The following is a 17,197-nucleotide window of genomic DNA, read 5'->3' on the forward strand; positions in this document are numbered from 1 at the left end:
ATGTGCAGCTGCGGGGAGTTGGTGATAACTTAAAAAAAAAAAACTGAGCAGAATTACATTCTAAAATCTTTTTTTCTTTACCAGACAACCCAGATGTGGGCCAATCAGGCCTCCTGTTGTCCGTCTTTCTCATGTAAACCTTTTTTTCTTTTTTCAGTTCTAAATGCACTGTGCCTCTACTAACCCTTTCATTCTAATTACACTGTGCCTCTACTGACCTACCTTATTTTTCATTCTAAATGCACTGTTCCTTTAGTGACCTACCTTTATATCATATTATCTATATGTCCACGGCAGCTGATTATCAATCCTATCTGAGTGTGTCCCTGACCCCTTTGCTACACTGCAGGGTTGGGGCAAGAGGCCCCCAAAGCTTTCAGAAAATGCCACAAGGGGACAGACATGTGGCCTCAAGCGACACCGGGGCATACCTGTAGCCACTTTCCACACATGGGTGAGTGGACTGTGAGGATTAAATGTATCTATGTAAGAAGACAGGAAGTTGCAGACAATTTCAAAAAGGAAGAATACAACATTTGTGTGATGCATGGCTAAGGGGCGAAGGGGTACCTAAAAGATATTGGAAAGAATTGTGAATTCAGGTCTGGAGAATAACAGGGATATGGTTATAACATGGTGCGACTTGTCATGAATGGTATGCAAATGAAATGCGAGAAACTGTCATCACAAGACTGATGGCTTAAATATTCAAGTGTGTGAATTTACAAATGCATATTGGATTCGTATGTGCAAAGCAATGAGGGAAAAAAACATCAAGGATGCCTTCAGATGAGAACTTGAAACTGCAGATACGAGGATAATGACACAGTACACAAACTGACCGGTGACTTGAATGGATGGATGGAGGTCATAGTGAAGGACTGAAAAGCAGGTGAAGGGTCTAAAGTGAAAATGAAAGTGGAAAAAATGTAGAATGTAATTCAACAGGCAACACTTTTGGAAATACACACTTCAAGACAGATGTTCACGAAAGACAAAAGCATATCTGTGTTGGTGCGAGGATTTTGATATAGGACTGGAGTGATTTAAAGGAGTTTTGGGATCACATGGAAGATGATATCAAACAGAAAAGGTTAAAAAGACTCATACATGTGGAAGTCCAGATTTCACTAATACACTGGAAACGGAATGAATATGCATAATGTTGCAAATGCTGTATGTACCTGATCAACCCCATTATAAATTGAGTGGCTACAATTCAATTCCAAATATTCTGTTCTTAAGATAAAAAGAGACTCCATCCAAAATTTGGTAAGTTCCTTACTGGACAGAAGTGATGACAACAGGGGTGCTGCATTCCTTGGAAAATATTAGAACTACCCTAAACTTTAATCTTACAGAATGCCAAACTATACAGCTAAAAAAAACAATTTAATTGAATTTGAAAATATTTCCATATGTGGGGTCTAATAAAACTATAATTAACATTACCTTGGTCCTACTTCTGTACACCAGCAAAAATCTGCTCTGGAAGTTTATGCCGCAATTTAGTCCTGAATAAGCCAAAGATTTCTTAAATTTATTGGACTCCTTGTAATTCGCCTCAAGTTTCCCCCATGCCACCTCACGAGATATGCCCCTCAGCTTACCTAAGGATGATAACATCATCATTCATGTGCTGAACTTGACGTAGATGAAAGATATGTTCATCAATGAGCTAAAGAAACTACTAGAGTAAAATTGTCAAAATCAGTCTCGAGAAAGTCTTACTCAAGCATGTCAACTCATGTGACACATCTTAGATTCTAACATCAAAACTGTGATGAAAACCCTTCACACAAACTATTATTGCATCGAATTTATCCGTTACAATTTTGCAATTTATCCCTAGCATGATTAAATAGCTATCTATTTTCAATTTCTTCTTGCATATGATGTTACCTGTCAACAGTCTGGGTTGCTTGTTTCACTTGTAAGCTACTACCTGCATCTCAAACACATACGAGAATTTTCAAGTGTCCAGTCACAAACACTCTTTGCTGTAGTTATGAAAAACACCAAACCAAAACAAAAATAAACCTTATTTCCACTTATCTTAAACAATAGCTTCTCCCATCCAATACGGTATAATTAGAAATGTGCAAACAAGGACATCATCACATGCATCCACTCTCTAGTTATGTATGATTGTTTAAAACCTCATAATCCACATCCAAGCCCTGCTGACTATTCGATGGTTTACCTTCACTTTATTTATGCCCATGCTCAGCCAGCTAACAGCACAGTGCCCTCCATACACGTCACTGATCATTCATTTTCCCTAACACACTCCAAAATGTTTATGCCTCTAAAAACCCTAAGTCTCTTCTAATCTGTCCTTATCCTCACCCTCTACCTTGTTCCCTCTACTTCCAACACACAAATCCTCTTAAACAGTTGGTCATTCACCGTATGTCCAACCCATTTCATTAAAACAGTCTGCCCGAACTAATTACTTGCTAACTCACCTCCCTTTCCTGTAATACATGTCAAACTGCCTCACACCATACACTGTTCCTTAGCACCATTTCCATACCAAACTGTCACCTTCAATTTTATTTGCAGCCCAAGACTCACATCCATACTATTATTTACAAAATGACCAACCTCTTCTTTTCTTTTGCATTCAAGGCCCAAGACTCATCCATACAATACTTAGGAATACTGTACAGTATCTTCAAACTTAGCCATCTTTTCCCAAGCAATATACTCTCCCTCCATCCTCCTTAATGCACCCAAGTCTTCAGCCACTCTTTCAGTGGGACTCATCTCAATACCCATAGTTCCATGTGCTGTAAAATGAAATCCAAGATACCTAATGCACTCTAGTAATATTCAAAAATACAATCTGAAAATCTGCCTCCAATTTGATGAATTATAAACTTCAAGTTTGTACACCAATCAGGAAATGTTTACCATTTTCCACTCTAGGTTTCATTGAAACAGTATTTCATACAAGTGTTTTATTTCTTAATTCAATTTCTGCGCCAACCTGCGATCACGCTCATCAGCAATGCTGAGTTTGATACCCTTGCCGCGTGGCAGAGACACATACGCCTTGTTGCCTTTTCCAATAACGAACACATTGTTCAATCTGAAATAAGAGACTGTGCATTAGCAGTGGAAATAAAAATTCAGCCACTTATATATCCTAATACATATCAACCATTCACTGAATAAATAAGAATATCTATATTTATGTTGTGGATGAGAGAGCTTGGGAAGTGAGTCGGTTGTTGTTCGCTGATGATACAGCGCTGGTGGCTGATTCATGTGAGAAACTGCAGAAGCTGGTGACTGAGTTTGGTAAAGTGTGTGAAAGAAGAAAGTTAAGAGTAAATGTGAATAAGAGCAAGGTTATTAGGTACAGTAGGGTTGAGGGTCAAGTCAATTGGCAGGTAAGTTTGAATGGAGAAAAACTGGAGGAAGTAAAGTGTTTTAGATATCTGGAAGTGGATCTGGCAGCAGATGGAACCATGGAAGCAGAAGTGAATCATAGGGTGGGGAAGGGGGCGAAAATCCTAGGAGCCTTGAGGAATGTGTGGAAGTCGAGAACATTATCTCGGAAAGCAAAAATGGGTATGTTTGAAGGAATAGTGGTTCCAACAATGTTGTATGGTTGCGAGGCGTGAGCTATGGATAGAGTTGTGCGCAGGAGGGTGGATGTGCTGGAAATGAGATGTTTGAGGACAATGTGTGGTGTGAGGTGGTTTGATCGAGTAGGTAATGTAAGGGTAAGAGAAATGTGTGGAAATAAAAAGAGCGTGGTTGAGAGAGCAGAAGAGGGTGTTTTGAAGTGGTTTGGGCACATGGAGAGAATGAGTGAGGAAAGATTGACCAAGAGGATATATGTGTCGGAGGTGGAGTGAACGAGGAGAAGTGGGAGATCAAATTGGAGGTGGAAAGATGGAGAGAAAAAGATTTTGAGTGATCGGGGCCTGAACATGCAGGAGGGTGAAAGGCGTGCAAGGAATAGAGTGAATTGGATCGATGTGGTATACCGGGGTTGACGTGCTGTCAGTGGATTGAATCAGGGCATGTGAAGCGTCTGGGGTAAACCATGGAAAGCTGTGTGGGGCCTGGATGTGGAAAGGGAGTTGTGGTTTCAGTGCATTATTACATGACAGCTAGAGACTGAGTGTGAACGAATGGGGCCTTTGTTGTCTTTTCCTAGCGTTACCTTGCACACATGAGGGGAAGGGGGTTGTTATTCCATGTGTGGCGAGGTGGCGATGGGAACAAATAAAGGCAGACAGTATGAATTGTGTACATGTGTATATATGTATATGTCTGTGTGTGTATATATATGTGTACATTGAGATGTATAGCTATGTATATTTGCATGTGTGGACGTGTATGTATATACATGTGTATGTGGGCGGGTTGGGCCATTCTTTCGTCTGTTTCCTTGCGCTACCTCGCTAACGCGGGAGACAGTGACAAAGCAAAATAAATAAATATTTTTTATATTCATTTTGCTTTGTCGCTGTCTCCCGCGTTTGCAAGGTAGCGCAAGGAAACAGACGAAAGAAATGGCACAACCCACCCACATACACATGTATATACACACACGTCCACACACGCAAATATACATACCTATACATCACAATGTACACATATATATACACACACAGACACATACATATATACCCATGCACACAATTCACACCGTCTGCCTTTATTCATTCCCATCGCCACCTCACCACACATGGAATACCATCCCCCTCCCCCCTCACGTGTGCGGGGTAGCGCTAGGAAAAGACAACAAAGGCCTCATTCGTTCACACTCATTCTCTCAAAGTGACCAAACCATTTCAAAACACCCTCTTCTGCTCTCTCAACCACAATTTTTTTTTTTTTTTTTTTTTTTATACTTTGTCGCTGTCTCCCGCGTTTGCGAGGTAGCGCAAGGAAACAGACGAAAGAAATGGCCCAACCCTCCCCATACACATGTACATACACACATCCACACACGCAAATATACATACCTACACAGCTTTCCATGGTTTACCCCAGACGCTTCACATGCCTTGATTCAATCCACTGACAGCACGTCAACCCCTGTATACCACATCGCTCCAATTCACTCTATTCCTTGCCCTCCTTTCACCCTCCTGCATGTTCAGGCCCCGATCACACAAAATCCTCTTCACTCCATCTTTCCACCTCCAATTTGGTCTCCCTCTTCTCCTCGTTCCCTCCACCTCCGACACATATATCCTCTTGGTCAATCTTTCCTCACTCATTCTCTCCATGTGCCCAAACCATTTCAAAACACCCTCTTCTGCTCTCTCAACCACGCTCTTTTTATTTCCACACATCTCTCTCACCCTTACGTTACTTACTCGATCAAACCACCTCACACCACACATTGTCCTCAAACATCTCATTTCCAGCACATCCATCCTCCTGCGCACAACTCTATCCATAGCCCACGCCTCGCAACCATACAACATTGTTGGAACTACTATTCCTTCAAACATACCCATTTTTGCTTTCCGGGATAATGTTCTCGACTTCCACACATTTTTCAAGGCTCCCAAAATTTTCGCCCCCTCCCCCACCCTATGATCCACTTCCGCTTCCATGGTTCCATCCGCTGACAGATCCACTCCCATATATCTAAAACAAATTACTTCCTCCAGTTTTTCTCCATCTAAACTTACCTCCCAATTGACTTGACCCTCAACCCTACTGTATCTAATAACCTTGCTCTTATTCACATTTACTCTCAACTTTCTTCTTTCACACACTTTACCAAACTCAGTCACCAGCTTCTGCAGTTTCTTACATGAATCAGCCACCAGCGCTGTATCATCAGCAAACAACAACTGACTCACTTCCCAAGCTCCCTCATCCACAACAGACTGCATACTTGCCCCTCTTTCCAAAACTCCTGCATTCACCTCCCTAACAACTCCATCCATAAACAAATTAAACAACCATGGAGACATCACACACACCTGCCGCAAACCTACATTCACTGAGAACCAATCACTTTCCTCTCTTCCTACACGTACACATGCCTTACATCCTCGATAAAAACTTTTCACTGCTTCTAACAACTTGCCTCCCACACCATATATTCTTAAAACCTTCCACAGAGCATCTCTATCAACTCTATCATATGCCTTCTCCAGATCCATAAATGCTACATACAAATCCATTTGTTTTTCTAAGTATTTCTCACATACATTCTTCAAAGCAAACACTTGATCCACACATCCTCTACCACTTCTGAAACCACACTGCTCTTCCCCAATCTGATGCTCTGTACATGCCTTCACCCTCTCAATCAATACCCTCCCATATAATTCACCAGGAATACTCAACAAACTTATACCTCTGTAATTTGAGCACTCACTCTTATCCCCTTTGCCTTTGTACAATGGCACTATGCAAGCATTCCGCCAATCTCAGGCACCTCACCATGAATCATACATACATTAAATAACCGTACCAACCAGTCAACAATATAGTCACCCCCTTTTTTAATAAATTCCACTGCAATACCATCCAAACCTGCTGCCTTGCCGGCTTTCATCTTCCGTAAAGCTTTTACTACCTCTTCTCTATTTACCAAATCATTTTCCCTAACCCTCTCACTTTGCACACCATCTCGACCAAAACACCCTATATCTGCCACTCTATCATCAAACACATTCAACAAACCTTCAAAATACTCACTCCATCTCCCTCTCATATCACCACTACTTGATATCACCTCCCCATTAGCCCCCTTCACTGAAGTTCCCATTTGGTCCCTTGTCTTACGCACTTTATTTACCTCCTTCCAAAACATCTTTTTATTCTCCCTGAAATTTAATGATACTCTCACCCCAACTCTCATTTGCCCTCTTTTTCACCTCTTGCACCTTTCTCTTGACCTCCTGCCTCTTCAGCTTGTAGATTTATGTGCTAAAAAAGGACTGGTGATTGGGAATACCTGGTTTAAAAAGCGAGATATACATAAGTATACGCATGTAAGTAGGAGAGATGGCCAGAGAGCATTATTGGATTACGTGTTAATTGATAGACGCACAAAAGAGAGACTTTTGGATGTTAATGTGCTGAGAGGTGCAACTGGAGGGATGTCTGATCATTATCTTGTGGAGGATAAGGTGAAGATTTGTGGGGGTTTTCAGAAAAGAAGAGAGAATGTTGGGGTGAAGAGTGGTGAGAGTAAGTGAGCTTGGGAAGGAGACTTGTGTGAGGAAGTACCAGGAGAGACTGGGTACAGAATGGAAAAAGGTGAGAACAAGGGAGGTAAGGGGAGTGGGCAAGGAATGGGATGTATTTAGGGAAGCAGTGATGGCTTGCGCAAAAGATGCTTGTGGCATGAGAAGCGTGGGAGGTGGGTTGATTAGAAAAGGTAGTGAGTGGTGGGATGAAGAAGTAAGATTAGTAGTGAAAGAGAAGAGAGAGGCATTTGGACGATTTTTGCAGGGAAAAAATGCAAATGAGTGGGAGATGTATAAAAGAAAATAAATAAGAAATGACCGTTAAATATCCTGATACATATCAACCAAACTCCTATCCCATACCACAGATAATAAAAGTTATTGGAGTAACCTATGAAATAACTTATCCCAAACCAACAGCTCATACATGAAAAAAGTCCACAAAGAGCAGTTGTTGAGGTTTCATATTTCCCCAAGTAACACACTCAAAAACAGATGGTTTGGAAACAAATAATCACTTACATATTTCCCTTGACATACTTGTTAAAACTGCACATATTACTACTTCTTTACCCTACCCAATCTAAAATCAGTATTCATCCTTAATGCTGTTAACATTTACCAATATTAATTTTTTTTTTTTTTTTTTTGCTTTGTCGCTGTCTCCCGCGTTTGCGAGGTAGCGCAAGGAAACAGACGAAAGAAATGGCCCAACCCACCCCCATACACATGTATATACATAAGTCCACACACGCAAATATACATACCTACACAGCTTTCCATGGTTTACCCCAGACGCTTCACATGCCTTGATTCAATCCACTGACAGCACGTTAACCCCGGTATACCACATCACTCCAATTCACTCTATTCCTTGCCCTCCTTTCACCCTCCTGCATGTTCAGGCCCCGATCACACAAAATCTTTTTCACTCCATCTTTCCACCTCCAATTTGGTCTCCCTCTTCTCCTCGTTCCCTCCACCTCCAACACATATATTCTCTTGGTCAATCTTTCCTCACTCATTCTCTCCATGTGCCCGAACCATTTCAAAACACCCTCTTCAGCTCTCTCAACCACGCTCTTTTTATTTCCACACATCTCTCTTACCCTTACGTTACTTACTCGATCAAACCACCTCACACCACATATTGTCCTCGCTTTCATGCTTATAACAACCTGCAGAAACTGACATCCTCTTACAAAAACATGATGGCAACAAGTGAAAGCACCGAGAAGACATGAAAGAAAACCTGATTTACCATCACAGTACATTATCTTCCTGTATTCTAAAAGAACTCGACACGAAATACTGAAACAAGTTTTTTAAACCCCTAACATATCTATTCCTATTTATCAAAACAAAAATAATGACAAGCAAATCCTCCCATACACCACCTTCATCAGCTTGTAAATGGAGACAATTGTACTGGCCAACCTACACTCCATATTTATAGAAAAAAATGAAGTTCTATAAAAGTCAGAATTAATCTTGGCACATATGAAACACCTTAGCGATTGAGCGACTAAGGAGCACTTCATGAGCCTTACTCTACATTCACTCGTTCTGATCTAATGATTTAGCTTTATCTCTCATGCCTATTCCCTTCAAAGACTTCCCTCCAGGGGATGCCAACACAAACCTCCATAACTGGTGAACTCCAGAACCACTTCGTAGCCTTTAGTGCCTCAACAGCTCATTTACACATTTCAACAGCAACACTTCAAATAATTAGTTTACAAATTCAAAAAACCTAATCATGAAACTGAAAAAATTTCAGATTCTCTGGGAAAATTCTTTTAATTTCAGGCAATGAAACTACAACCAATAAATTCATAGCTTATCCATGTTTATGAAGTATAAATGTATACATATGGATGTACAGCCTAAACCCAGGTCTTGAAATCTTTAAGAAAAAATCCCCAGTAAAAATCTAAATCACCACAATATAACAATTAACTAGAGTTATAAAATGATAACTGTTCATATATTTTCATATGCCAACCCACTGGATCAGTAAAGGCAAAAAAACGTTAGGGATATAATTTAAATCAAAATCTGTTCACTCTTACCTGGTGGCAAAGGTGTGTCCAACAGCATCCTTAACGTGAACAATATCAAAGCTTCCTGCATGACGCTCACGGGATACAATTGTTCCCACACGACCCAAGTTACGGCCTCCAGTGATCATGCACAGGTTTCCTGTTGATTACATAATTTCGTACATCAAAACATGCATATGGTAAACAGACAAGCTGGATAATTTGTAATTCAGTGAATGAAATCAATGATCTGAGAAAGATGTTAACAGACAATGCTTGCATGAGGTTATACCAATGGTGGATATTCACATTCAGTGAGGTTAAGTCGTCAACGGACGGATAAGAGTGCAATACTGGTGAACACCTTACTCCAGTAGCTTCAGTAGCCCAGAAAAATGGAACCTGGAGTTATATGACTAAAAATCCTTTTGAAAGCTCTTGATGTCACTCCAGCTAAATTCAGTTTTAAAAACTGACCTTTCTATAGCATTCAGCCACAAACTAGTCTTTTTCATCATAGAAAAGCAAACATAATAGAAAATGGGTACATTTAGGGTAGGGCAAACAACTGGGAGGACTGTGGACCAGCTGCCATGACCAGGATTCTAACCTATGCTGGTTTGATTCCAAGCAGCCTGTGCATGAATGATGATCAGTAAGGCTAACAGCTACACCAATGGAGGTCCATCTCCACGTATGAGTGTGGTAAAAGATGAATTCATGAGAATAAAATTTAATAAGATAATGAGTTTTGGTAGGGGAATGAGACCAATTTGTTTGTGTGCAAGTTTGAGTGGGAAAAAACTGGAAGAAATAAAGGGCTTCTGATACATGGTAGTGAGCAAGGCAGTGGATGGAACTAGGAAAGCTTATTCAGTTATAGAATGAGATCACAGGTCTTGGATGTGCTTAGAGTGCATGCAAGGAGAGCTCACCAATTGCACGGTCAAAGATGGGCATGTTTGATGGCACAGTGGTCCAAATAATGTTGCTTGGGTGCAAGTTGCAGAGCCTTAAAAGCAGAAAAAACACAAGAGGGGTGGACAATGTTGAAAAATATAATGCCCAAGGACAAAATGTACTGCGAGAAAAGTGGATCGTACATGGAATGATAGCGCTAAAGAGGAATGTGATTGTGACAAAGGAGATTGATGATATGCGTGTTAGAAATAAAGGGAACAAAGCAGGAGGAGGAAAAAAAAAATGAGTTGGAGGCTTTAAGTTACCAAGGACATATTATTCACGACAGTGACAGCCATGCATGGGATGAAGTGATGAAGCATGCAGAGTGACGCTGTCAATGGGCCTAACCTGAGCATAACAATGGTAAGAAGCCAAGAAATGGTTATGTAGCTTGGCTGAGGATTGTGGTCTAGTTTCAGTGCATTAGACATAGCAAACCTGGGAGTAGATATGAGCAAATGAGCATTTTTTTTTTTTTTTTTTTTTTTTTGTTGGTCCCAGGTGCTCTTCCTTGCTAACGTGGGAAAATGGCAAAGTTTAGATATTTTCTTTTATACTTTCTTGCCTTTTCCAACAATACAAAACTTAATATGTAAAAGAATGTCATATCATATACAAAATGGAAAATTGTAGGTATATGAAAAGCTTAACTTAACATGTTCCTGGGAAACTGAAGGGTTAAGTAATATAGCATCACTTTTTTCTGAATAAATTAAAATCAACACGGATTTTTTCAACTAATCGTAGATACTGAACTAATGCATCATGATGAGATTTGTTAGTATGGGTCACAAACTTACCTGAATCAAATTTGATGAAATCCTTCAACTTTTTTTTCTCTATGTCAAAAAGAATAGAATCATTGACCTTTACCAATGGATCTGGGTAGCGAATGGTGCGACCATCAGAAGTAACAAGGAAAGGTATACCCTTAGGCCCAACTGAAACACTCTTCACCTTGCAGAGCTTGTACTGAAAACATTTCTCTCATTAACTGTTTGTTCGGTTTTAATGTTTATAGTAGTTACAAAATGTACCAGACAAAATTAAAAATTTTTTATTTACATTATCATGTAGTTAGAAATCATACTCATTGAGTACACATTTCTTGCAATCTACAGACTAAACAACAGTGCTATCAACTAACCTTTGCCTCCTCTTCAGTGATTCGGTGTGCAATGAAGCGACCCTTCACATCATAGAGAATGCGGAAGTGCTCACCAGTCTTCTTGATGCTGACAATATCTGTTAACACAACATAATCAATCAAGGCAAGTAATGAACCTGACCAAACTGGGCAGGGAACAAAAAAGGGACTATAAATGTGAAGAACACTGTACTGTATGTGGGCTTGGAAAAGAGATAACGGATGCAGAAAGATAACCAAGTAAATGATTAAGGATACAGGAAGAAGACGTACCCAAGACAAAGATGCTCAGGGAATACTGTGCGTGCAAGTTAGTTGTGGGCAGGAAAGCCAAACAGTTCAAAGGCATGGATATAAAGGGATACACTATATGTGACATGCTACAAAGAAACTGGAATACAGGAGACACAATTACTGCCCAGAGGACAGCACAGTATTCCTAAGAATAAACGATAAAGTTATTCATAATTTCTCTAAAATGATGTCCATTTGACCAAATTTACACTATTTCACAATTCGTAAAACTACAAAATCTGAACACTGATATGCTCAGACTATTTTGGATCTAAATATCCTAAAAAGTCGAAACAAGTTACAAGGATTCTAAAAAAAATATCAATTCTTTGAATAATTAGGCACAGAACTTATGGCACTTCTAGATATAATAATGTAAATGACAAGGTCTTTGAAGAACCATAACCAATAATGCAATCCTTATAACTGTCAACCAAAAATGAAATTACCTCAAGAACCATCACAAGCAGAAAAGACAATCGTTATATTTATTAATATATATTATTTTGCTTTGTCGCTGTCTCCCGCGTTTGCGAGGTAGCGCAAGGAAACAGACAAAAGAAATGGCCCAACCCACCCACATACACATGTATATACATACACGTCCACACATGCAAATATACATACCTATACATCTCAATGTATACATATATATACACACACAGAAACATACATATATACCCATGCACACAATTCACACTGTCTGCCTTTATTCATTCCCATCGCCATCCCGCCACACATGGAATACCATCCCCCTCCCCCATCATGTGTGCGAGGTAGCACTAGGAAAAGACAACAAAGGCCCCATTCGTTCACACTCAGTCTCTAGCTGTCATGCAATAATGCCCAAAACCACAGCTCCCTTTCCACATCCAGGCCCCACACAACTTCCATGGTTTACCCCAGACGCTTCACATGCTCTGATTCAATCCACTGACAGCACATCAACCCCGGTATACCACATCATTCCAATTCACTCTATTCCTTGCCCGCCTTTCACCCTCCTGCATGTTCAGGCACCGATCACTCAAAATCTTTTTCACTCCATCTTTCCACCTCCAATTTGGTCTCCCACTTCTCCTCGTTCCCTCCACCTCCGACACATATATCATCTTGGTCAGTCTTTCCTCACTCATTCTCTCAATGTGCCCAAACCATTTCAAAACACCCTCTTCTGCTCTCTAAATCACGCTCTTTTTATTTCCACACATCTCTCTTACCCTTACATTACTTACTCGATCAAACCACCTCACGCCACACATGGTCCTCAAACATCTCATTTCCAGCACATCCACCCTCCTCCGCACAACTCTATCCATAGCCCACGCCTCGCAACCATACAACATTGTTGGAACCACTATTCCTTCAAACATACCCATTTTTGCTTTTCGAGATAATGTTCTCGACTTCCACACATTCTTCAAGGCTCCCAGGATTTTCGCCCCCTCCCCACCCTATGATTCACTTCTGCTTCCATGGTTCCATCCGCTGCCAGATCCACTCCCAGATATCTAAAACACTACTTCCTCCAGTTTTTCTCCATTCAAACTTACCTCCCAATTGACTTGACCCTCAACCCTACTCTACCTAATAACCTTGCTCTTATTCACATTTACTCTTAACTTTCTTCTTTCACACACTTTACCAAACTCAGTCACCAGCTTCTGCAGTTTCTCACATGAATCAGCCACCAGCGCTGTATCATCAGCGAACAACAACTGACTCACTTCCCAAGCTCTCTCATCCACAACAGACTGCATACTTGCCCCTTTCCAAAACTCTTGCATTCACCTCCCTAACAACCCCATCCATAAACAAATTAAACAACCATGGAGACATCACACACACCTGCCGCAAACCTACATTCACTGAGAACCAATCACTTTCCTCTCTTCCTACACGTACACATGCCTTACATCCTCGATAAAAACTTTTCACTGCTTCTAACAACTTGCCTCCCACACCATATATTCTGAATACCTTCTACAGAGCATCTCTATCAACTCTATCATATGCCTTCTCCAGATCCAAAAATGCTACATACAAATCCATTTACTTTTCTAAGTATGTTATATTTATCAACTAAAAATAAAATTACTTCCATGTGTTTGTTTCGAACCTGGGTAATGCTGACAAGGAATTACATCCAGGCAGCAACCATGGAGGAATTTAATCTAGCTCCTATTTTGACCACACATGACATCAGCCAAGCATGGCTTCGATTAGAAGCAAATAATATCATTATAAAAAGGGACCTGTTAAATTTCAACTGAGCTTAGTTTACACAATGGCTCAAGTTCAGTTCGTTTAAACAAAAACAGTGAAACCATATAATCTGAATAACCTGTTTAACTTCATTTACATCCACAGTGCAGAAACCTCACTAACTTCACATCCTGAATACGTGCAGGGATTATTTCAATCACCACTCGACTGACACTAATGTAAAAAGTCAGCCCGAAAGTGTACAAAAAAAAGAACATCAGCTTCACCCTTCATATCTGACAGCCATGAGTGATATACATAAATGTACGTGCATCCAACAGCCAGAACATAGGAGTGCAGTGGCATGACGAGAAATAGGATGCAACAAACAAGCAATAAAGGCAAATGTAAAAAAAAAAATTTCCTGTGATGAGTTACACTGCACATACAAGTCCTTCTGTTTACGTATTACATGCCAACTTTCTCTAAAAAAAAAAAAACCAATATACACATCTTCTAACACACCTGAAGCTACACTATTCCCCCCACTCGTCTGAAACTCAAACATAGCATCACCCTCCCAAACAGTTGTCTCGTACAACTTATCAGATACACTCGGCTATCTCATAACAATGTGTCTGAACATTCACTTGTGTCTCCGTTGCTTTCATTCAGTAGCACTAGCCAGGAACTCAGCAAGTCTGCACAGCCTCCTTAACCTGGCACATTTCTGAACTACACCTTTAACCATACCAAGACTCACCCATAAACCCAGCGGGGAAATTTTTGTCCGTACGGATCTTGCCATCAATGCGAATAAGGCGCTGCATTGTGATCTTGGTGACCTCTGTGTTGGTCAGGGCGTACTTCAAGCGGTTACGCAGGAGAATGACCAACGGAATACATTCACGTAGTTTATGGGGACCAGTGGATGGCCTTGGAGCAAACACACCCCCAAGCTTGTCCAGTAACCATGACTTGGGGGCTACAAGCCGCTTCAAATGCTTCTTCGGTCCACGCTAAAATACAAATTGACAAATGTTAAACAAAAAAAATCTAAATGAACATTAAATTTTCTACAATTAAATGAAAATACAGTTTGTAATACACACATATCTCATCGTATGACCCTAATTATGTCCTCACTATATTAAAACACTATATAAACACGCAAACAACGTTCACCTTATGCTAACCTACACTAAGTCAAGAACACGATATACTATATAAATTCCACTCTCTCAAACGCCATACATATATATATATATATATATATATATATATATATATATATATATATATATATATATATACTAATAATGGGGTGAGAATTGTACATTTCTTAACAGAAACCTTAAGATACCGACTAGCAAAGGGGGTCCAATAAATGTTACATTCTGCTCATATTTAGCCAACACATTACCTACATTTTTCTAATCATCACAGATGATAAACTAATAATATAAATAATCCAGAACTCCATGATATATTACGAGTAATCACGTTTAAAGTCATGTTTTTTACCTTTGAAATACATGATCCAACTATCAACCCTATGTGTCCTACATCATTACTATAATCTGATCCAAGCTGACATGTGACTGTATTATGAAGGTAAATCTTATGTTCCACAATTGACTCAAACCCTCGCCACCTGACTACACAAACTCCATGTTCAACAGTTGACTACCAGTCCATGTCCAATGTCTCACTCAATTTCAACGATAAATATACTTGCGTCATTAATTCACACGGTGCATGATTCTTCCTTATCAGTATATTGGAATGATTACCTTACGACCTTTACAACTCGGGATTTTCAAAATCGGAGTCGCCGTACACAAGACACTTAGCCCAATGGCGAGATGTAAACATCCATATTTATCCCTAAATATTTCCTTCATCCACATGATTATCTCGGTAAACATGGTGCAGACGTTTTCTCCCAGGCCTCCATGTAACACCTGTCCTCATCAGACGTAACTCAGTACACATGGTTAATGAGGATACGCGAAAAAGAGGAGTTGTATCAATCAACTTACAGCCATAGCTCGGTGAGGTGAAAGGAAAGACGGGGTAGATGGCGCTGGTGTCTAGCCATCCCAGGGACCCTGAGCATAAGACAAATCCTCAGAGAGCCATAATATAAATTCATAATATAAATTCATAACATAAATTCATCTTTTGATATGATTTATTCCATCTCATGACTTTTATTGATAAAAATCTAAGTCAATTACAGTAAACTGAGAAAGCTTAATGCCATTGGTATAATATGCGAAAACTAAGGACACCATTCTATGTTATAATGGTCAGAATTACTTTATAATTCACTTAGACTTTAATCAATTACAGTATATGAAATATACATATATTACCTTTAATATAGGCTAAGTCCACCTGAAAACACACTTATCCTCAATAGCTAATAAAACAGACACCGCTAAAACTACATAAAATTCATTGTAGCTACAGAGCAACAGGTAAGACTATTTTCGTATAATTTTCATTGAATTTTGAACTTCCAGTTTGTGATTTTGCTGGTTTTAAGTAAATGGAGTCCTCAATTACCTCTTTATTATTTCAGATATTGTTTATTCAGGACCCATTAGGTCTTTAGCTAGCAATATCAACCACTGCACTACGGTGTTTATATGCCTTGACCTGATCCTCCATATACCCTCGTTTGACCTGACCCTCCGTATACCCTCATTCGTTGACCTGACCCTTCATATACCCTCATTCGTTGACCTGACCCTCCATATACCCTCATTCGTTGACCTGACCCTCCATATACTCTCATTCGTTGACCTGACCCTCCATATACCCTCATTCGTTGACCTGACCCTCCATATACCCTCATTCGTTGACCTGACCCTCCATATACTCTCATTCGTTGACCTGACCCTTCATATACCCTCATTCGTTGACCTGACCCTCCATATACCCTCATTCGTTGACCTGACCCTCCATATACCCTCATTCGTTGACCTGACCCTTCATATACCCTCATTCGTTGACCTGACCCTCCATATACCCTCATTCGTTAACCTGACCCTCCATCTAGCCTCACACTCCCTCCCGACGTTAGACATACCGCACCATACAAATATAATATTTCACGGTGTGTTATCTACGTCGCGTACTGTAATATATATCTTGCTCCATGTTTTGGGTGATCATCATTACCATAAAGGTAACGTACGTTATCCTCTCTATTTTCATATCATGATGCTTATTGAGGCACTAATCTTATATCTAATATCTTAGTTTAATTTTATTCATAATGCTTGTTAGGTTTTATCTTCAAAATAACGTAATGTAGAGAAGATTTATGAGTAAATATTGAATTGCGGTCTGGCAAC

The 17,197-nt window shown here is 39.9% G+C and overlaps 1 protein-coding gene across 2 annotated transcripts; it reads right to left on the minus strand.

Annotated features, from left to right (window-relative positions):
* Nucleotides 1-2,948: 2,948 nt before the first annotated feature.
* On the minus strand, nt 2,949-15,949 carry RpS4 (ribosomal protein S4). Of its 2 annotated transcripts, none has more exons than XM_071662182.1 (6): nt 15,875-15,949; nt 14,596-14,851; nt 11,334-11,431; nt 10,987-11,158; nt 9,254-9,383; nt 2,949-3,094 (listed from the first exon to the last, which is right to left on the minus strand). In XM_071662182.1, the coding sequence occupies exons 1-6, from the start codon at nt 15,878-15,880 to the stop codon at nt 2,971-2,973; spliced, it is 786 nt and encodes a 261-aa protein (XP_071518283.1). In that variant the 5' UTR covers nt 15,881-15,949; the 3' UTR covers nt 2,949-2,970. The 2 variants fall into 2 exon arrangements, with proteins under 2 accessions (XP_071518283.1, XP_071518282.1); XM_071662181.1 differs by lacking the exon at nt 15,875-15,949 and adding an exon at nt 15,626-15,775.
* Between the last annotated feature and the right edge of the window lie 1,248 nt (nt 15,950-17,197).

This window comes from Panulirus ornatus, chromosome 5 (assembly GCF_036320965.1).
Source record: "Panulirus ornatus isolate Po-2019 chromosome 5, ASM3632096v1, whole genome shotgun sequence".
NCBI classification, from domain to species: Eukaryota; Metazoa; Arthropoda; class Malacostraca; order Decapoda; family Palinuridae; genus Panulirus; species Panulirus ornatus.